General features: G+C 50.3%; 1 protein-coding gene across 1 annotated transcript; it reads left to right on the forward strand.

The window, feature by feature from the left end:
• Positions 1–496: 496 nt before the first annotated feature.
• Positions 497–21,137, forward strand: LOC119209855 (rho GTPase-activating protein 12-like). Its single transcript, XM_062557822.1, is given in 19 exon segments — positions 497–578; positions 3,668–3,983; positions 3,985–4,428; positions 14,339–14,599; positions 15,482–15,658; positions 15,896–15,976; positions 16,272–16,400; positions 16,726–16,794; positions 17,175–17,236; positions 17,328–17,409; positions 17,626–17,727; positions 17,839–17,937; positions 18,270–18,372; positions 18,619–18,738; positions 18,912–19,010; positions 19,164–19,241; positions 19,430–19,564; positions 19,769–19,874; positions 20,211–21,137. Coding segments are annotated over 18 exon segments (2,565 nt in total). The 5' UTR covers positions 497–578; positions 3,668–3,740; the 3' UTR covers positions 20,386–21,137.
• The last annotated feature ends 1,025 nt before the right edge of the window (positions 21,138–22,162 follow it).

The following is a 22,162-nucleotide window of genomic DNA, read 5'->3' on the forward strand; positions in this document are numbered from 1 at the left end:
TGGTATATTTTTGGTCCAAATATGCCATGTGATCGCCCTTTACCCCCGGAATGGTCACCATGGTAACGGAAAAAGTTTACACATCACGTGGCCCTCTGTGTGTCAGATTTACTATCGGCAAAAAAACGAGTGCTGTCTCTTCAGCGTAGGCGATCTCTGCTGCGAGGTAGTTGCCAAAGTTGTCTGGGCAGGCGTGAGTCCGCGGAGGCGAGCACCGCAGCGGATTACACCGGCCAACGGAAGAGCGCGAGCGACGGACCGACCGGGCGCGGAGTGGAGCGGCTTTCCTGACGGGGTTCGGCACACGGGAAAGTTTTTCACGGGCGGGCTGGATTTTTTACACCTCTACCCCCGGGGGTGTCTCGGTTGTTCGCGTCCCCCCCCCTTTCCCCCCTCTCCTCCACCCAGCAGTGTCCCGCCCCAGTGGAAAAGGTAGGCTGAATGGAATGTTTTAGCAGGGAAGCTAATTAGCTCGCTAGCGTTAGCGGCAGATTAGCTCACCGCAAAGAGCCGGAGCCCCGAAGTGCGACTTGGAGCGTGGACACAACTTTGACATCGCCACCGAGGGTCGACAAAAAGTACTTCATACCGCTAATTCGTTTTAGAATAAACGTTGGTACAAATACCAGGAACTAACGTTAGTTAGTAAGTAACCGCTGTAGGCATAGCGCCGTCTGGGCTTTATTTACCTCCTCCGGGGCGGTTGGGTCATAAAGTTGCTGTCGTGCAGCTGGCCGACCGTCAGAATCGTTCCCTTCGGTCGTGTCAGGGCGTCCGGGGCGTTGACCTTTGGCCTTTGGGATCAATAACAACGCGCGTGGGAACTCTCCTCCTCTCTGGAGGTTTGAAGGTTCAGTTTTTCTGAGGTAGAAAATTAAAAAGTGAATCACGGCAGAACTGATTGGTATAAATATAATTCCATCCCTGTGCAGAGTGATGTGAGGAGTCGCTGCTTTTCTTATTGTGAATTATGTCGTTGGTGAAAAGACAAAAAACATGTTTTCTTTGTGTTTTTAGTTGTTTTTAAGCTTTTTAGCTATAAAATAAGCAACAGGAAATGTCACCATGTGCTTTGGTCTCTTGATCGGCTGCAGCTTTGAATTGGACTAAATGATCCAAATTGCACGGTATGCCGTGTCTGTCGGGACGTAACCCCCCCCCCCCCCCCCCCCCTGGATGCCCCTTCTTTCCAACATCAAGACACCTCCCCAGATCGAAGCACGGCGGTTCATTGTCTCCATGAAGCGGCGGTTTTGTTGAGGTGGGGGCAGATTGTGGGGAGTGAAGGTCGCGGGGGGGGGGGGGGACCTTGAGGAGTTGTAGTTTTGAGGACACGTCCCTAACTGGGACAGCCTGTATTTTGGTGTGAAGGTCACCATGTTCTTGGTTTCTGATGTTACAAAAACTGTGACTTCAGATTCCTGTTTATTTTAAGGTTCAGTTGACCCAAAAAAACACCCGATCAAAGCAGGAGGAGTGTTGTTGGACTGAAATGCACTTATTGTAAGTCGCTTTGGGTAAAAGCATCAGATAAATGACAGGTAATGTCTCTAAAAGGTGTGAGATGGGTTTTGTTTTCGTTCTTAAAGCATAAAAACCTTCACGTCACTCGACATTCGTTCTAAGCCATCAGTGGTTTTCCTCCAGTGAAACCAGCTGATAGCGTTGATGGTGGCGTTGTGTCTGACCAGCTGACCTTTTGGCTGTTCTGTACACGACACCGTGTGACCATTTAAGCCCAGTGGGCCTGATTTCATTTATCTGGAAATAACTCGCTCAGAGTAACCGCTGGCTGACCGGGAAACCGTCCGAACTGTACCCGGCGTCATGTGACTCGGGGGTGTGAGGGGGGGGGGGTCTCTTTCCCAGGTACCTCTTCAAATGGGCCCACACTCGTTTCCTCCCCTAAACCTCCCGTCTCTTCAGCCGAGGCCCCGCCATCGTGTCTGATAGCTCTGGAGGTTTTAATCCCCCCCCCTCTCCCCCCACTTTGATTTAGCATTACCATGGAATTAGGGTTCTTCCTCTGACTTTGATGATTAGACTCTGGGAAGATTTATTAAGTAGCAAGCGATGATACTAGAGATTAATCCTGTCCCGATCCTTATAAATTCATTAATATGCTGTTTTTAATTATGAGCTGTAATAATGTGGGAAACTGCCTTAAAAAAAGGTAATTATTGGTTTATAGATGTTGCACATTTGCGTGAGGTTAGTTTCCCCCCCAACACCTGTCGGACAGGTTTAAGTTTCACTAAAGGAGGGGAGTGTTGAGGACGGCAGGAAGTGAGCCTTCTTCTCTCTGCAGAGCTCCTCCAGCAGAGCCTGGCTCCATGTCTGAGGCTCTGGAGTTATTAGGCCCAGAACTGGTTGGCAGTAAAGAATGGGACCGGTTTGACCAAAGTGACTGCAGAGCGCTGACGTTTTATATGAAGTGACGGATTGCGTAATGGAGACCAAAATACAAGTGTGGACGATACGAGAGAAGGCGATCGTAAAAACGCTGCGTATCCTTCCACCCGATTGTTCTTGATTATCATTTTATCTAAAAATCAACCTCGAGCCAGCAGCATAAGCCCGTCACAGCCGCCATCAGCCGGTCCTTAAACCACGATGATACCCCCCCCACTCATCCTCAGCTCAACACGGGTCTTTATTAAGCTAATGTACGCCTAACCAACCCGGGTTTGGTCTTGGATTGGCTTTGGACAGAAATGTAAAATACCTCACCTTTATAGTGCAGTACCGTCTGGGTCTGAATGGCCAATGGTTTAAGTTTCTCTGGTGGGCCTCATTTTCTCTCCTTGGGGGATTTTGATCATAAATGTTTTTGCAGGAAATTTAATTTGCGAGATGCCTGTGAAGTGCTGTCATGGTTTCATAACGTTTTTTAAGATTCTAGTAAGGCCATAAGAATGAGTTTCACTCTTACGCAACGTTCAACACCAGCGTCCTGGAGATGTGGGAACAACATGGAGCCCAGCTGGGATGAATGGCTCCAGGTGTCTTCATTGCCGCTCGGATACCTGTTGAAACTCAAGCTTGACCCCCCCCCCCCCCCCCCCCAAAAAAAGGTTCCCCCTCGATTAGACCTGGCTTTTTTTTTTTTTTTACATTAAACGCTCCTCGTTCACACCGGCGTTTTTCAAAATAACTTTTTGTAAGCTCAGCTTGCTCAAGGTGTGCTAGAGCCCCCACCTGTGTGTGTGTGTGTGTGTGTGTGTGTGTGTGTGTGTGTGTGTGTGTGTGTGTGTGTGTGTGTGTGTGTGTGTGTGTGTGTGTGTGTGTGTGTGTGTGTGTGTGTGTGTGTGTGTGTGTGTGTGTGTGACTGCAGCAAGAAACTATGTGCGGGTGACTAATCCATCAGTTGCTGCTGGAATCGCCGCCCTTGGGCGGGGCGAGTTAGGGTGGAGCGGGTTGGTGGGGGTGGAGGTGGAAGGAGCCCACGTGAGCCCCTCACTGCCTTCGGGGGGGATTAAACCTCCTCGGTTTGTCTTCTAATCATTCGCTCTGATAAGTTGATTAGGCTCTAAGAGGCTTTGAGTCACCTCTTGTGATTCATGAATATATTACCAAAAGGTGACATGGAACACGATGCTGGAGGATTTTACCCCCCCCCCCCCCCCCCACATACACTTATTCTGGTTCCTTGTGGTTTTCCCTCCAGCCCTGCTCTGGAAGCGATGCCGATAGAGGTCTCCCTCAGGCGGTGAGCCGCCCGGCGCACAGTCCCAGGCGCCATGGCGGTGCTGCCCATAGCCCCGGGCGAGGTCTACATCGAGGTGGAGTACGACTATGAGTATGAGTTCAAGGGGCGCGTGGTGGTCATCCAGCAGGGCGAGTGCTACATGCTGGTGAAGAAGGCTAACGAAGACTGGTGGCAGGTGAGGAAGGAGGAAGGGACCAAATCCTTCTACGTGCCGGCCAGCTACGTCCGCGAAGTGCGCAAAGCCCTCATGCCCCCCCCTAAACCTCTGCAGCACCCCCCCCGCCGCCACCGAGTCCACGCCTCCACGCGGCGGGGGGGCGCTGTGGGTGAAGCCGACCAGTCTGCAGCTGCCGCCCCACGGCCCGTCCACCGACAACCTCCCGCGCCACGAGTCCAGCTATCGGCGCTCGCCCTCCGCGCACGCCGCCCCCTCGGGGAATTTCAGCCCCCCCACCCAGCGCCGGGGCAGCGACCACCAACCCCACCTCCAACCCCACCCCCCCGGCTCGCCCACCGACCACGACCGGGCTCTGTCGGACGTCGGAGCGCCCCGGCCCCCTCCGAAAGGGGGGCACGGCCCTCTCCGGGCCCGATCCCCGGACCCGGGCCGGGCCCCTGCGGACGCCGGCCGACACGGCGACTCCGCGGGCGAAGAGAGACGCACCAACGACTCCGAGTCGGGAGACGAACTGAGCAGCAGCTCCACGGAACCCCCCCAGGTAAGAAGCCCCCCACCCGCCTTTGACTTTGAAAGTGGGTTTTGTGCAGCTGGTTCTCTAATGAGCGATCTGACTTCCTGACCTAAATTGGGCATTACTTGTCGGAGGAGGGGGGGGGGTTGTGGAGGGAGGAGGGGAGGGGAGGGGGGGTGGTTCCAGAAACCATCAGCTCAGGCTGCTGCTGAACAAGAGCCAGAGTGGGAATAGAAACTGGCCCTTTGTGGTCTACGCCTCCCTCTTTGTGTAGAGGGGGGGGGTTGTAGGTCAAGTTCCACTCTACGCATAAAGTGCTTTTAACAACATCAATAGTCGTTTCTTTGAGTATTCTTATTTCTTCAGGTGAGCGAGCTGTAGATCACCAGCAAAGAGGCAGCTCTCTAAATAGATTCTGCTTAACTTAAATGAGAGTTGATGCTCACAAACAACTTCCCTTTCTTCCTACGGGGTCGTAACCTCTCGCTCTGTATGAGGCGGGAAAGGTCATCACATACTGAGCGGAGCGCTTGCGACATGATGGAGTTCCTTCCTCCCCTCGGGCGCCATTTAAACAGCAGGAGAAAAGGTCGAGGTAGTGGAGCTTGTTTCATGAATCTACACCCACCATTTTTGTCAGACACGTTTTATATCGTAGCAACCGAGGGTTTAATATTTTTGTTGCTTGTTTAAAGCTGATGGCACTACTGCAGGTCTCTATGTCCTGAATGCAGGAAGTGGCTCCTCCAGCTCGGGCTGATGAACGTGTTCTTTGGAGGCAGCGGGGTCCACTTTGTCCCCACTTCAGAGGCCCCCCCCCCCCCCCCCCCCGCGGCTGCTGCTCCCAGCTTTGTTTCAGGCGGTCTAGCTGTTAAAGTGAATGATGAAAAATGTCAAATATTTGGACTGATTTAGGACGCCGGCTGCAAACTTCCAGGTGACTTTTAGCGCGATGACTGACCGTAGGAAGCACTTCCTCATTCCTTGTTTGGCAGGAAGTTGCACCTCTTGTGTGCACGAGGTCGTTAAACACATCCGTGTGCGTCCATCGCGCATAAAATAAGTCATGTATTAACAGTCATTCATCTATAAACTGGAGTCAGACCATCTGCACTACTGTGGATCCTCTGTTTGGTATCACATGCAGGGTTCATTAGAGCCTGAGTCATCCTCTCTTTCATCTACAACTTCAAACGCCTTGCTCAAGGGCACTCGAGGCTGACAACGCAAAACAAGCAAACCCCGTCATGTGCTTGTACCGCGCCCTTCTGGTCTCCTCCGTCATGTTTCCTGAAAGATTGTTGATGAAGTGGATTACGAGCGGTGACCCGCTGTCACAGAGCAGATGAGCGGCTCGTCTCCCCAATGATTGTTAGATTATTGTTTGCTGACGCCTGAGGACAAAAGAGTGAAAAGTCTCCCAGAGCAACGTCATCGCGTGACTCATCGTGGATAAAAATACAGAAGAAAGTCATTTCAGGGGAAAAAGAAAGTGTATTTTACAGTATTACAGTAGTAGAATTTGGGCTGTCTTTGAGCCTCAAGGTGACGATGAGCAAATAGCGACTCGTGGGGAAAAGGACCCTGTGGGGCTTGGCCCGTGTGCTCATTACTAATGAAGAGAACACACACACACACACACACACACACACACACACAGCTGACCTGCTCCTAAGTTTGACTTTCTCTCTATTCACACTCTCTTAAAGTTGCACCGAACATGAATATTTTGCCACTTATCCCATCTGAGGGATCAGCAGATCTGTTTTTTCAGTGCTGATTTTGTTAATATTGATCTACCAACTGTGGGTTATTTTCTGTACAAATACATTCATTCGGTGAGTGACGACTCACATTTAAAACCATCTCACACAAGATCAAGATATTGTGTGACTTTCAGTGAAAGCCCCACCTGGAGATCCATATGTCAGCCACGCAGTGATGGATCAATACCTTCAGTCCCAAGTGTAATACATGTCCCAGTGGTGATTATAGGGGACTGCACAGTGTGGAGCTCTGTATGACATCTTAACATGTGTATGTGTGAGGGGGGGGGTCCTCACTTCATAGAGCTTTTCTTAATCCCTTTGGGAGCTTCAGTTGGATCTCTCTCTCTCTCTCTCTCTGTCTCTCTCTCTCTGTCTCTCTCTCTCTCTCTCTCTCTCTCTGTCTCTCTCTCTCTGTCTCTCTCTCTCTCTCTGTCTGTCTCTCTCTCTCTGTCTGTCTCTCTCTCTCTGTCTCTCTCTCTCTCTCTCTCTCTCTCTCTCTCTCTCTGTCTCTCTCTCTCTCTCTCTGTCTCTCTCTCTCTCTCTCTCTCTCTCTGTCTCTCTCTCTGTGTTTGTGTAATGTCAGCTGGGGCGTCCTGTGTTCATCACGTATCCAGCTCCACTGAGCTCTGCACCCCCCCCTCCTCCCGTTTATGTAAGAGCATGTGAGTGAATACAGTGTGTTTGCGTGCGTGTGTCGGGCCTCAGAGCGCCACAGTGGCATCTGAGTCGTGGCGGGCGTCGGCGAGTAGGCTGCTGCCGTCTTTCTCTCTCGTCGGGCGTCTGGTCGGCGGCTTCCAGACCGGCAGCATGTTCCCGGACGGGAACCAGACGGTAGGACGGCTTCTTCAGCCTCTTCCTCTCCTTCTTGCACCGGGCGGCGCATCCCTCCCAATGCTGAGTTCTGCCGGAGCGGTGACTAGCGCTCAGGTCCTCACTCTGTTTACCTTTTTAAATGAAGTGCTGCCTCCTTCAGATGCTCCACTCATGCAAGCGGTCCGTAGATCCCTGAAGTTCCGGATCAGATCACGTGAACTTCCTCGGCTCGGCGTTTCCGGCGTTGCCTCCTTCACCGACGGCGTAGTTTTCTTCTCCGACCGCATGTTGGATCAATAACATCCACCGCCTTTCAAACCACAGCTGCCCTCTGGCCTGAAGGAGCCGGGGGGGGGGGGGGGACGTCCTGTGCACCGGGGACGGCGTGCAGCAGGACAGCGGAGAGGGCTAAGCACTCTGCATGCTCCATTACATAAGAGCCGCTACGTAACATTTGTTTGGACAGCTGGCTGTGAGACGAGCTCGGGGGGGGGGGGCATGATGATGATGATGGGTGGGAGGAAGAGGAGCAGGCAGGGTGGCAGAGAATATTCATAGTCAGAATGATACTGATATGTCAAGTGCAACGAATGTGTTTATGAGTTATTAACTGGGTGTAAACTTCACTGATTTAGTCATCAACTGACAAACCATTCATTTTTTAATAGATTTTTTGACTTTGAATCAGAAGGACCTTCTTACTCTGCAGTGCTGTTAAAGGTTCCAGTTGAGTGGATGATGAACGAGGCTGATCCTACAGAGCACAAGAGAACCAGTGTGTAAATGGGAGTAATGAACTGGTACAGGATGATCCCAGTTTAAGTCTTGTTCTGCTGTGTAAAGGCATCTCTAGATGAATAAAGGTGATTATATGAATGCAGTCCGCCTCACAGACACAGCCCTGGTGTCATAAAACGTACACAATTCATCTATAGTTCTGTCTTTAAGAGACACATCCTGGGCACAACAACAACAACAACAACAACAACACGCTTCCTGTACAAAGCGGATTGTCTCTGGATGTTTTCAGTCAACGTTTAAACACAACAAAATGTTCCTTGAATGTTCTGTTTGTTCGATGTGGAACAAGATTTGAGTTGTAACGTCTTTGCGTGCTGATAATTGTTACCCAGAATGCTTCTTGTTGGGCTGAAACCACCCGAAAACTTCTTTTCTCTTTATTTTTTCTTCATACCCGTTCAAGGCCGCCTCATCCGGAGCTTAATTCAACATGACCTGCGACATGTTTAGACATTTGCTGGAATCCTTGCCTCAGCGTGGTGTCACAGTAGCGCAGCTCGCCTTCGCCTCTGACCATTTGTCTCGTTGTCGGCACGCTGACACGCGGACGCCGGATGGTGAGGCCGAGGAGGACAAACAGAAGCGTCAGTCGACCTGCACAGTCATGCTGGGAAATTAGCTGCACCCTGTGAGCTGTGCTCTGCTCTCATGTCGGCTCCCCTCCTGCAGGGTGAGAGCTCCTTAACTTCCTGTTTGGACTGTGCCCCCTGGGATAATTCCATTTCAGATTAGATTAGTAGATTATTCCTGGAGCCTGCTTGGTTCCTCTTTCCTACATAATATTGACGTGCTGACGAGTGACGTGCTGCTTTTGCACTTATCTGAACATGATGCCACGATTCCCCCTTCTAGTCTCGTTGAACTGGTTTGACTGGAGCAGGTTCTTTTTGTTTGTCTCGATACAGGTTTTATGTCCTTGTTCTTAACTGTTTGTAAATCTCCTGGTTATTTGTTTGGATGGTTTTAATGGTTTTATGTAAGCACTTTGCATTGTTGTTGAAATACAATTGCCTTGCTTTAGCAGTTGGGACCAGAAATACAGGTTTGGGTTCAGGTGAAGCATTTTTTTAATGCATTACTTATTTCAGGAACCTGCACTTAAAGATGGAATGAAAGTATAAATGAGCCGATGGCGACCATCTGTTTCAAAGCGGAGAAAAGAATTTGGTGGCTCAGGACCCGATATGACGATGATGGGGGGGGTGCATATAAGTCTATTGTCTCTGCTGCATGATCCTATGGGAATGACCTTGCACGCCGCTCATCCCGGGAGTGAAAGCTCGTTGATGGGAAGCCGGCAGAGTTGATTTGAATCGCTTCTTCTTGTACCTCGTTCTGCTCTCTTTAGTTTCTTTAGTGTTGCTCACGAAAGCTGCGTTTGTGTCTTTTTGTTACTTAGCCGCCCACCTGGAACTGCTGGGACGAGGTGCTTGACCCCCACGGGGGGGGGGGCTTCATGTTGTTCCCTTGGCAACCCGGTTGAATCCTGCAAAACGTTCTTTGAGTCAGCAGCTCTCTCACTTCTGGATATTCGTCATTGGGAAGGTCTACTCATTAGGAAGAGATATGTCTGTGTATCTCTTTATACTTTAACCATAAACCTTCTTGATGACAAACAAAGATGTCATGTCTACAGCCAGTGTTACTCACACAGACGCTATGGGTGAATAAAGTATTTTACATCCAGCATTGTTTAAATCCATGGTTTTCTTCCGAGAATCTGCAGCATCTGTCATTTCTGTTATTACAGGACGAAGCATTACCTCATCATCCTCACGGCTGTGACCGATACATTAATGTCGTTTTAGCTTGACATCACGTAGCTTTTAATAGAGCTTTAGGGTGGATGACCTCCTTTTAATTACAATCTTTAAGTGTTAAATCCTCATCTGACGTTATCGCCCGTCAGCTCTGCTCAACCTGAGCCCGTGAAGTGCTTTTCAAAAGGAGTCGTGACTCGCTGCAGGCGGGATGAAGGATCATCCTTATCCACGGGGATCTGCCTTCCTCATAGCTGCCCCCCCTCCTCCTCCTCCTCCTCTCCCATAAAGAGGTGTGCTGTCGGGGCACGCGGCTGTGAGGAAAGCAGGAGACGTGGCCCCCCCTCTGCAGCCGGAGGAGGACTTGCAGAGAAGTCGATTACCTCCCTGCCGCATTCTTCAAGGTGTGCAGAGACGAGTCGATACTCGATTCTCAGGTGACTGGAAGGAGCTGTGAAAGATTTAGAGGAAAAGATGCACAAAAAAGTGAACGATGAGGGGGGTCGAGGTCTGTTCTATCCACATCTTGCATTGCATTGGGGCTGCAGTGGGAGTATTGGGTCACATTGTCGAGCTTAATTACCCTCTGAGTGTTTTCTAATAGCCCCCCCCCCCCATCCCACTGATTGGCCCCTTCACTCGCTGTGTAACGACTCGTTAAACTGGCGAGCGACCCCAAAGTGTGACCTGGCGGCCATTATTGATGTAGAGAGAAGATGCATCAAGGAGAATAATAACTTATGCTTTGTAAATTCTGTTTTAAAAATCAACTCTGCACTGAGTGAGGAGATAAACTAGATAAACATGGCTCCTTTAAGGCTGTCAGGTTAAAGGTTGAATGAATGAAGCGCTCTGGTGAGACTGCAAGGCACATTCAGGAATAGTCACAAGTTAGTGAAGTTTTGGAGAGCATGGATGTCTTATGTAGAGTTTTGATTGGATATTTGTCATCAGTCTTTATGTACGGCATTTGAAAAGCTTTTATAAACCATAGTGGGTCCTCTTGTGTGTGGTCAGTGTGCTGAGGCATCGATGTGTGTGAATGGACCCACGGCCCGATGGAACCAATCGGCCTCAGAGGACCCGTGTCCCCATTAGGAGGGTGTGTGTGTGTGTGTGGCTCTGAGACAGTAGATTGGGTTCTTTTTGTTGTGGACATTAATCTGATCCGGTTGAATTAATTTTTTTGTGTCGCTCTGCAGTTTGTTTCCCCTCATGTGCCTTTGGGTGGGAGGTGTTCTTCATGTGCCCGGTCTGCCACACGGGTTACAACTCTCACACACACACACACACACACACACACACACACACACACACACGGCCATCCACCGCTTTCTAATCAAGTCAGAGGTTTCGGTTTATCGAATGAGACTCGCGAGGCTTAAACGGTGTCAGACAGGAAGTCAAATGCTTTCTGCTTTCAGAGGCTCATATGTGAGTTTCAGACTGAAGAAGCTCCAGTGACCTCTGAACTCTCTCTCTCTCTCTCTCTCTCTCCACTGTTCTCATTGCATCAAGAAGTAATTGATCGGTGAGATGCTATATTTCCCTGCTATAAAGGAGTACCAGGAGGGATTCACGGTCAGAAAGCCTGTTGTAATGTTTATGTCTAAAAGATAAAACCCAAAGGCTAATCTTCTATTGTGAATGAAGTGAATATACTTTTCTAATGATGAGGATTCCTTTGTTTTAACTCGCCCAATAGGATTTCGTTCTCTCCTTTTAGGCTGCTGAGTTTCTTTTTATTCATACTTTCAGTTTCTACCTAGCAACAGAGCTCAGTGTGGGATGGTGACATAAAGCACGGATTGGATTTTCTACCTTTCCAAGTCCCTTCCACCTCGTTGCATTATGTGTCCCATGCTGTGATCGTACCTGTCCCCACTGCTGCCCCCCCCCCCGCGCACGAGAAGGAGCGTCATTAGCTGCGACCGGTCAGCTGGAGGTAGAGTGGAGGATTAATCATTCTGTGGCTGTCAGCTTCCGCCCTGCTTTGTGTTCCCCTCGAGCTGCTTCAACAGCGTGGCCTCAGAAAAAAAAATGCAAAAACACACACAGCTGATCATAAATTCAAGGCTGAGTCAACAGACAATGTTCTGAGAAAGAAAAACAGAAGAAGTGTGAATCGGGTTGGAAAGAGCTTCGAGCTTCAGGGGAAATATGTCAGCGAGCGGCACCGAACCCGCTTTGAATCTCTGTGGTTTAAAGGTGTCAGCCAGGACGTTGGAGAGCGTTTCCCTAAAATGTGATTCTGTGTTCAGGCGTCGTGTCTCAGCCTGCAGGGCGCACACACACACACACACACACACACACACAGGAGAAGTGTACTCCCTCCTACATTTGGGCAGTGCCAACACTAATCACTTTTTTATGTGTCACTTAAACCTCTCAGGCCATGCGGTCAGCTGTGTTGGGTCTCACTCTGTAGAGCTTTGGACACGGAGGTGAATCAGTTATTTTGGCCTCATTCGTTTGACAGTATTCCATAAACCGTATTTAGGAGGTCCTGTCACTCAGAGTCTAGCACAGACGGTCTTTCCCTTCGTGGGTCTCTTTGTGCAGCTGCTGTCCTTCCCTCTCGTCCTCTGTCTCTCACATTTGACCCATTTGGAAACCGGGTGGAGACGCGAGTAGATCAGAGACAGATTCAGGACAAGAGCCGGATTCCTCTGTGCACCGCGCCTCCTTCTGCTCCTCTCTGTAACTCTGGGGACTGCGGATGGATCTTATTGCATAATTTAGAAATATATATATGCAGTAGTGTTTTTTAATCTGATGTAGCTAGGTCTTAACAAAATGAATTGAAATGAATTTAAACCAAAGCCCGATAAATTTATTTCATTGTAATCTGACTCCCTTTCTTGCACAATGGTGACACCTCCTTCGGCGCTGGAGGAATTGATGTAAACAAACGTCCCGATCCGGACACATGGCAGCGTGACGCCATGTGTCTTCAGCCTCGCTGCACGTGGGCGCAGCTTCTGCCGCGTGAGGCGACTCGGGCTCCTCGCCGCGTCGCCCCTGCACCGCCTCCTCTCCTCTTGGACCTAATTGCTCCAGGAGTTGGACGATCTCTTTGGGTGGCGCCGGCGTTTCCTGAGGCCCTTTCTCCGTGTTGAGCTGCAGTGTTCTTGCTCTTCAGGCGCTCTCCTGCAGGAAGGGTTTTCTTTTTTTTTAGGCTCCTGGTTAAATATTTGTGTAATCTTCACCTGACTCTCACTCGATGCTACCTGTCGTTAGCAAATAAACTTCAAAACGTTTTATATTGTGTGGGTGATGCGATGTTACCCAGAAGAACACCTGAGGCCCTTTAGTCAAGTGAGAACCTTTAAAAATACACAAGGAACTAGAAGTCAGTTTTTGTGGCGACGTGTGGACGTGTGTGAACTTGCTCGTTGTGCGTCGTGTGTGTGTGTGTGTGTGTGTGTGTGTGTGTGTGTGTGTGTGTGTGTGTGAACTTGCTTGTGTGTGTGTGTGTGTGTGTGTGTGTGTGTGTGTGTGTGTGTGTGTGTGTGTGTGTGTGTGTGTTGCACAGCCCAGCTGCCTGCAGGTATGCAGCAGAGCAGGTTCACCTGTGTCACACCGGGAAGGAGGTGAACACGTGGAGCCCCTCCCCCTCCTCAGTCACTGGCCAATCCCTTTTCAACATGTTTCTGATCATTGCAGTTTCTCACTATGCCGCCCAGATGCTCCCGGGCAGGACCTGTGTGGTCTCTGCTCGTTGGACTCGGAGCGTCTTGTTTGCATCTCACTGATAATGAAAGTGTCTCCTCTGCAGCATGTGAGCCAGTTCCCCAAAGAGAGTTTACTTTAGTTGTTCCTTCCGTTTCCTTCCTTGGAAAACGCTGGTTTATAAAAGCGGTCCGACGTGCCGGGTAATTCTGGATTTTGCTGTTAAGTCGTTTGATTCTTTGTGTTCGACTGAGAAAAGAACATTTATGATTTACCACTGATTTAAAGCGCTCGCTTCACTTTTGGCTCAACTTCTCCTCTTGAATGAATAATGACTCACGGGGTGAAAGGGAAAAGTTGGGCTCTTATTTCAGCAGGTTTTAGATCATCTCAAACGTTTAAAAAAATACATATATTCCCTTTCTGATCGACGCAGCCGGAGGAAAGAAACCCACTGAGGGGAGGTTTAACTATCAGAACCACTTTGGGAGGACAACGTGGGTTCGTGGGCCCAGCTGAAGTGCGTTTGCTCCATAACTGAAGGTCCATCGACCACCAAAGCTGAATTATGTATAAAATGTGGATTCCACCGCAATCTGTGTTATTGGGGCAGCGTCTCCGCCTCCATCAAGTCATCGACCATTCCGTCCTCAGCGGGTCTCCAGCTGTTGGCTCGGCTCCTGAATATTTCATCCTTATTGACGAATAAAACCTCCATCTGGTGTTTGTGGTGCCGAGGCGGCGGTGGAAGTGTTGCAGTTCGACCCGGTGCAGGAGCTAACCTTTAAATCCAGACCCGGGTTCTCTCTCTCCCACAAAACAGCTTTAGCTGTGTAAGGTACCGGTTTTACTTTCCTTATTTCCACCTGGTCACTGAGAAGCACTGGCGATGCCTCTCAGGGGGCGGGGGGGTGATTGATGGGTGCTCAGGTGGGGGGGGGGTTTCTCGATAAAACAGCCGTTGATTTGCACTCTGAAAGCTGTGAATTTATTCCAAAACTGTCGAGGAACCTTTGCCTGATTGTACAAGTGACTCGAGATGAATCACACATCCCTCTCCCCCTCCCTCTCTCCCTCCCTCTCTCCCTCCCCCTCCCTCTCTCCCTCCCCCTCCTCCATCAGACGGCGTCTTCCCGCCGCTCTGAGTCGCCCGTCTACACCAACCTGCAGGAGCTGAAGATCACCGGGAGCCACGTGCCCCCCCTCCCCTCCGGCTCCTCGCTCCACGTGATGGGCGACTGGGAGACCTTCAAGGACCAGAGCGGCAGGCACTTCTACTACAACCGCTCCACCCAGGAGAGGACCTGGAAGCCCCCGCGGGTCAAGGACACCAGCGGGGGGAGCTCCAGGGGCGAGAGCCACAGCGCGGGGGAGAGCTCCGAGGTACGAGTCCTGTGCACCAGGGTTCCCGTGTGAGGAGGGGGGGGGCATAGAGGAAAGTCCGTCTGAGCAATAGTTCTTAGTTTACTCAACACCTGGATCAGTCTCACTGGTCCAAACGGACTCGTGGCGACACAGAGACGCTCCAGTTAAACGACAATACGCCGTCATCACTGCGAGGTGTAATCGCAGGAATCTAAGAAATGTGGAGATGAAGGTAGGAATCCCCAGCTGAAGCAGGTTTACAGCAGCTCTGAGCAAGTAAACTCTCACTTAGACAATTAAAACTCAAGTTAAAGTTCTGAGATTTAGTTGAGGCAGAATCCAGATTTACGCAGTAAAGAATGAAACTGAACCAGTGAAAGACAAAGGTCGGTAAAATGGACTGATGACGCAAAGATGTTGTCACTCCATCAGGTTCTCACAAGCATAGAGTTACAACACACACTCACTTACTCACACACACACACACACACGATGAGTCAGAGAGAAAAGTTAAATGGTGACATGACCAGTGCCTTCTGACATGTAACTTTCTTTCAAAACTGACCAAAAAAACACCTCCAGAAAAAATAAAACGTTCCGTCTTGATCAACTTGGATCTTCTTAAAAAAACACACACACGCACACACGCTGCTTCTGAAATGATTCCACTTTTAATCTAATTGAAGAATGAGGCGAGTTCTGAAAGTCCCGCGCTGTGGTTGTACCACGCTGCCCCCTACGGGCGAGCAGCCGCCGCTGTGAGCTCCGGCCTCCTGATGCGTCTCCTGGTCCCTCTGCGCTCTGTTGGGGGTCGTTTGGTGCTCGACTTTCTGCTTCACTCCATTCGGTGAAAAGACTCTCTCTCTCTCTCTCTCTCTCTCTCTCGCCCCGCGGCGTCAGACCACTCCTCTCTCGCCCTCTTTCTTCCCCTTCTTCTCGCTCTCCATTGGGCGCCTCCAGCCTCTGTCGTCGTCGGAGGACGCCTGCTTCAGCCGGCCGGAGGGTCGCTGCGGCTGGTCGGAGGAGCTGGACGAGCGCGGCCACACGCTGTACGTCAGCGAGCAAACCCACGAGAAGGTACCGGCTGGCCTGCTGAGGTGGTTCCTGGTGATGCATGACGGGGGAGGCTTTTTTCGCACAAAGTGTTTCCTGGACGCAGATGAAGCAGGAGAATTAGAACAAATACTTAGAAGCACCTCATTCAGCTGGAAAGAAGGCACCCGTCGCATTTGTTGCGTTGATTTAAAGAAAAGTTCCCGACAGTGAGTGATGAGCGTTAATATTAAAGCGTGCGTCTGTGCGCTTCGCCTCCAGTGGTTAAAACACGTGGACGAGCAGGGACGGTCGTACTACTACAGCGCCGACGGGTCCAGGTCGGAATGGGAGCTGCCCAAGGTAAGACCAAGCCCGGCTCTTTCATAGAAATGCACTTTGTGGTATAAGAAATAAAATAATAATAGTTTAATAGTCCACATTAGTCGACTTTTCAGTTTCCACCTTTGCGTGAAAGAGAGACAGATCTTATTCTGTTAGGTGGGATCTTTATTTCAGCCCCACTTTGACACTTAGAAGACCGACCTCCAGTTGCTGCATCACTCACACACACACACACACACGAGAACGAGGAAGCGCGCGTTGCATTCGGGGTCCAAAGCACGCGGAACGACCTCCCTGTTTCCTCCCTTTATAGTTCAAGCACCCCCCCCCCCAGCCGTCGGGGGACGCTCTAAAGAGCCACAGTCTGGACAGGAAGCGCGCCGACCCCATCGTCCTCACCAAGTTGAGGCACAGCGTCTACCTCCAGGACGCCAACGACAAGGTGTGACACGCGCCTCGGACCGAGCTGGCAGGAGCGCGTGTGTGTGTGTGTGTGTGTGTGTGTGTGTGTGTGTGTGTGTGTGTGTGTGTGTGTGTGTGTGTGTGTGTGTGTGTGTGTGTGTGTGTGTGTGTGTGTGTGTGTGTGTGTGTGTGTGTGTGTGTGTGCGCGCGCGTGCGTGCGTGCGTGCGTGCGTGCTTGACACTTTGTGTTTCTAACCTCGCAGCCTCTTCCCATTAACCTCCTGCTGTTAGTGACTGTGTGTGTGTGTGTGTGTGTGTGTGTGTGTGTGTGTGTGTGTGTCCACCAACCCATGTCTCCTCATCAGGACGCTCCTCCGAGCCCCAAGCCCACCTCCCCCGGCTCTGCCTGCTGCCCTCCGTCCCCCTCTGCCTCCGTCAGTAACCCCCCCCCCCCCCGCCCCCCCGCCTGTTGCAGCTCACGCAGGGTTTCTCCACAGGCTGCGTAGACCGTGTGTTTCCTCCTGACGCAGGAAGCCTGTGTAGAACCCACGCTGATGAGCAGGTTCTGGGTTCGGATCGTCTGCGTTTCCCCAAAGGAACACAAATGATCCGCTTTCCTTCAGTCTGACGTCTCGTGTGGAGTCCAATGATGGTGTTGTGAAGGCTGCGATGGTTCTGGTGGAGGGGGGGGCTTGTGTGGCGGTGTTTTCTGTCTCTCTCCTGTCAGCCTGGGGGGCTTCTCAATCAGTGATTGATGGCTACGTTTCCCCCTTTTCCCCCTCAGACCGTCTCCTAATATTTACTTTCTCTCCAGCCGTCTGAAAAGTGCAGCGATCTGAACGTGACGAAGATCACCGAGCACGGCAAGAAAGTGCGGTGAGTAGGACCGACCCCCCCGTGAGGGCCGACGTTGCTCCGTAGCGAGCGGAGCCGCTTGAAAGCTTCCTGTTGGATCTGTCTGTTGCAGGAAGAACTGGACGTCCTCCTGGACCGTTCTGCAGGGCTCCACGCTGCTGTTTGCCAAAGGCCAAGGAGGCGCCACCAGCTGGGTCAGTGAAGCCCTTTGATACCACAGAACGCCTGATGTTCTGTAGGAGCTGCTTTGCCGTTGTGCGTCTGCAGGTCGTCGGCTCCGTGGTGATGAGGATCATCAGCTTTTGTCTCGTTGATCTTAACCTTCAGAATCTGATTCTCGAGCGCGCAAAACCAGTCAAATGAATCGTATCACGTGACTCCTCATCGATTGGTCCGCTCTCTCTGTGCAGTTCGGAGGGGGTCAGACGCAGCCGGAGTTCACTGTGGATCTGAGGGGGGGCTCGGTGGAGTGGGCCTCCAAGGACAAATCCAGCAAGAAGCACGTACTAGAGGTGGGGCGGACCGCGTCAACCTGCCGTCTCAATAGCAAACGGACCTACAGAGACACATGAGGGAAATAATCTGTATTTCCCCCCCCCCCCCCCCCCCCCCCCCGGCGGCAGGTGAAGACTCGGCAGGGCACAGAGCTGCTGATCCAGTCCGACAACGAGAGCTTGATCAACGAGTGGCACCAGAAGCTGCAGGAGACCATCAGCACGCACGTGAGGACCACACGGAGGGGACAAAAGACACATTTTAAGTCGGGTGTCTTCAGATGTCCGTCGGATATTTTGGTGTTTTCCCCAAAACTAAAATAAAAACAGGACAGTAAAAAAAAAATAAAGCATTTTCTAAATTAAGACATACTTATATATACACATAAATATATTAGTTTCACCTTTTAAGTTGAATTACTGAAAGTAATGAGCTGTACTGAAGAAGCCTGAGGGTTGAACAATTACTTCAGCTAGCCATCTGTTCCCCCCCCCCCCCCCCCCCCCCGGGTCCAAAGGTGCCGTGTAGGAGGTTTTACTACTCGTATCTGATCTCTTAGGCCTGGGAGTCGGACGAGGCCATCGAGGAGGACTTGCCCGAGTCGCCCGTTGCAGAGAAACCCGACAAAGAGAAAGACCTCCGAGACTCCAAGAAGGGCCGAGGTCTGTTAATACTTTTAATAGTAAAGCACCAAGGAAACATTTTAGTAACGCTGAAAAGGCACCATGGGAAGTCAAAGATCAAAGAGTGGAATCGACTGGGTGAAAGGCAAATGACGACACAAACATTACGCAACAGCCAGAAAGAAAGCGCAGAGTGAATAAAAGAAGCATCAGTCCACGCCATGGCGCTCAATGCGTTCAGACGAGCGGTTGACCACTCCGTCCGGTCCCGTCTGTCCTCTGCAGGCGTAAAGACCTCCACCAGCATGGACACCTCGGACAACAAGAAGACCCGACACAAGCTGAAGAAGTTCCTGACCCGCCGTCCCACGCTGCAGGCCGTCAGGGACAAGGGCTACATCCAAGGTATCCTCCAGAAACACAAGGCCACCATGAACGTGTTGTAACCTTAATGTTTTACAGCCTTCTAATAATCCGTTTCATGTCTGCAGTCCTTTTATCATGTTTTCTGGGCCTCGTAAAGGGAGCCGCGCCGTCTTTTAGTCCCACTACAGTGTCTTGTGTCTCCGTGTCCTCAGACCAGGTGTTCGGCAGCAGCCTGTCCAGCCTGTGCCACAGGGAGAGCAGCACGGTGCCCACCTTCGTCCGGATGTGCATCGACCACGTGGAGAACAACGGTGGGTTTCAGGGGGGGGGGGGGGGGGGGCGCGAGCGCAGCACAAAGCCGCGAGTCCAGGAAGGGGCGGAGCTTACTGCCACGTTCTCTTCTGGTGGAAAACAAACGTCCCTGTATGAACTGACCAGTGTTTTCCTCCCATGATGCCTTGCAGCTCTGTCTGTAGACGGGCTGTACAGAGTCAGCGGGAACCTGGCGATCATACAGAAGCTGCGCTTTGCAGTCAACCACGGTGAGTTAAACCAGAGGGGGGGTTCATTAGAGTCATCACCACCTGAATGTACACTGAACACTGTGTGTGTGTGTGTGTGTGTGTGTGTGTGTGTGTGTGTGTGTGTGTGTGTGTGTGTGTGTGTGTGTGTGTGTGTGTGTGTGTGTGTGTGTGTGTGTGTGTGTGTGTGTGTGTGTGTGTGTGTGCAGATGAGAAGGTGAACCTGAACGATGAGAAGTGGGAGGACATCCACGTGACCACTGGAGCCTTGAAGATGTTCTTCAGAGAGTTGCCCGAGCCGCTCTTCACCTACACCTTCTTCCACGACTTTGTCGGCGCCATCAGTACGTCGCACTTTAACTCTTCCCCTCAATTAGCAATAATGGAACATTTGATTTGAGCTTCATTTCACTTTTCAATTAAATAAAAATACCTCCTGTAAACTCTGACTGAAGACACCTCTCAGGAAGCCACTGACTTTAGTGATTTATAGAAGGACCTATTTGATGAATCCAGGTTGCTCCACTTTGATGTTTTCTGCTCTGCAGAGAATTCAGACTACAAGCAGCGAGTTCAGTCCATCAAGGATCTGGTCCGACAGCTTCCCAAACCGAACCAGGACACCATGCAGGTGCTCTTCAAACACCTCAGGAAGTAAGAAACACAACATTTAAAAAGAGAAATAACATTCTCACCTGAAACAATGTGAACTACGCTCACACAGGGTTAAAGATCATTTAAATGTTATAACGATCATCTAAAGCAGAATTAAAATCAATCCTCTGTTCATTTTAATTTAGTTTAATTTTCTCGTCATTGACCCACAGAGATTAAAATGCAGCTTTGTTTAGTGAGTATTAACTTAGCACAATAACTTATGTACTGTTATTAGGTGCTTTTCTCAGTTATTTAACCTTTCTGCTACTTTTACTGCAGTAAAATTCCTTGACTTATTTTTTATATTGAAATAAACAAATCATGCTCCTCCAGGGTGATCGAGCACGGCGAGGAGAACCGCATGACCACCCAGAGCGTGGCCATCGTGTTCGGGCCCACGCTGCTGAGGCCCGAGACGGAGACCTGGAACATCGCGGTCCACATGGTCTACCAGAACCAGATCGTGGAGCTGATTCTGCTCGAGTACGAGAACATTTTCTGCAGGTAGAAAGAGACGCCTGGATGAGCCTCTTTCTCCCCCCCCTCACCCCTCCCATCGCAGAGCCCGGTTTAGCCCGGCCTGGATTGGATTGGCTCGGCTCGGCTTCTTTTCATCTCAGTCCATCCTGCGTGGGGGGGGGGGGGGGGGGCAGCTCTACTGGCGACCAAAACCAAAACTCTTTTGCACTTTCCAGAGTGTCGTCGTTCTGCTGCAGCTTTTCTGCCACTTTGCTGCACAAAGGTGAGTCCTGCTGTCGCAACACTGGATTCTTAAATCCCACCGAGACCAAAGCCAAAGGACGGGCCTGTATAAGCCCATCTGTGTATCCCCCCCCGCGTGGAACACACTGGAAACCTGAGAGGTTCAGACACTGAGAGGAGGAGGAGGCTTCTGTACTTGGTTTAAAGTATTTTCTTTCATTCCTCCTAATTCCATCCCTCGCTGTGACCCCGACCCACTGGACCGGGTCCTCTAAACACATTGTAATATAAATCTGCAGTTTCCTTTCAGCTTTAAGAACAAATCCTCTTCTAGTGGTCAGAAGTTTATAATAAATATCAAAGGTACTCAGCAGTGTCTTTGCTGGACATGATGAATCTGTACAGTGTTTTATGCGTGTGGATGAACAGAATCAATGACACATAGTAAATATAAGTATGTATGTCTGCCAACACGAGCTGAATGTACATCTGGAGAGGAACTGTTGGCTTTAACAAACTGGAATAAAGAGCTCTAATAAGAGGAATTTCCAAAGGAGACCTTCCTTTTGTCTTCTTTGATGTATTCATACATTTAGACTTGAGGTTTTATGATGTTGCTGCAACTTGTCACAGTAAAGCCAAAAGTATGAATATAATTAGGGTTCATTAAGTCAAATACATACAAATTAAATTTAAGCCTACTACTGGGTCAAAAGGTTTATGAAAACAAAGTCAATATGTCAAAAATTAAAACAAATATTTGGTCGATGTTTTTTTTTCAAGAAAAGTAATGTTTTGATGATGGTTGGATGAAAATATCAGAGAAAAAAGTAAAAAATTAGATCAAAGAAACTTTTCACATTCCGACCTGCTGTGATTTAACATCCAATCCCTCCGGCTCATCACATCAGTTTTTTCTTACACGACGCACGTCTTCTACCACAAACCCTCTGAGATGCAACAGGGGCTCAGATGGTGAAGTGAGACCACGTGGGTCCCTCACGGGATCCAGCTCCTCACTCGGCACCCTCTGCATTCTGGTGGAGTAGAAAGGATCAGAACAGTGACTGTCCCCCCCCCCCCCCCCCCCGGGATCTGAGTGACATATTCAATGTCTTCATACTGTGCGCGGGGGGGGGGGGGGGGAAAGCATGGTCTTCATCTCTTTAGGGTCCAAAGTCCCTCAAAGCAGTCTACAAACAGGGGGGGAGGGGGCGCTGTCCAGGGTGCTGATCCCGGGACTCCCGATTGTGGAAAGACGCCGACCATCGTCACGCGATGAGGAACGCAGAGGCTGTCTTTTCACTGACGTCGTCTCCTGACGTCCTCAGTGAGTCCACAGCAGACCGCTCTGCTCCCTCAGATGATCCAGATGATCCACCTGCTCCTCTTCAACAGCTCCTCCTCCGGCCCCTGAACTACACGTATGAGCGATACGTGTCACCTTAGGAGTGGACATCGAAGTCATAAGTCTGCAGCTGAAAAATATTTCTGTTAAAATTACATTTTTAAGATCTATTCAAAGATTATAAACACATTGATATTACATTTACAATACATTGAAACAGAAAACACTGAACTTC

The sequence above is a fragment of the Pungitius pungitius genome, chromosome 15 (assembly GCF_949316345.1).
Source record: "Pungitius pungitius chromosome 15, fPunPun2.1, whole genome shotgun sequence".
Lineage (NCBI taxonomy): Eukaryota > Metazoa > Chordata > Actinopteri > Perciformes > Gasterosteidae > Pungitius > Pungitius pungitius.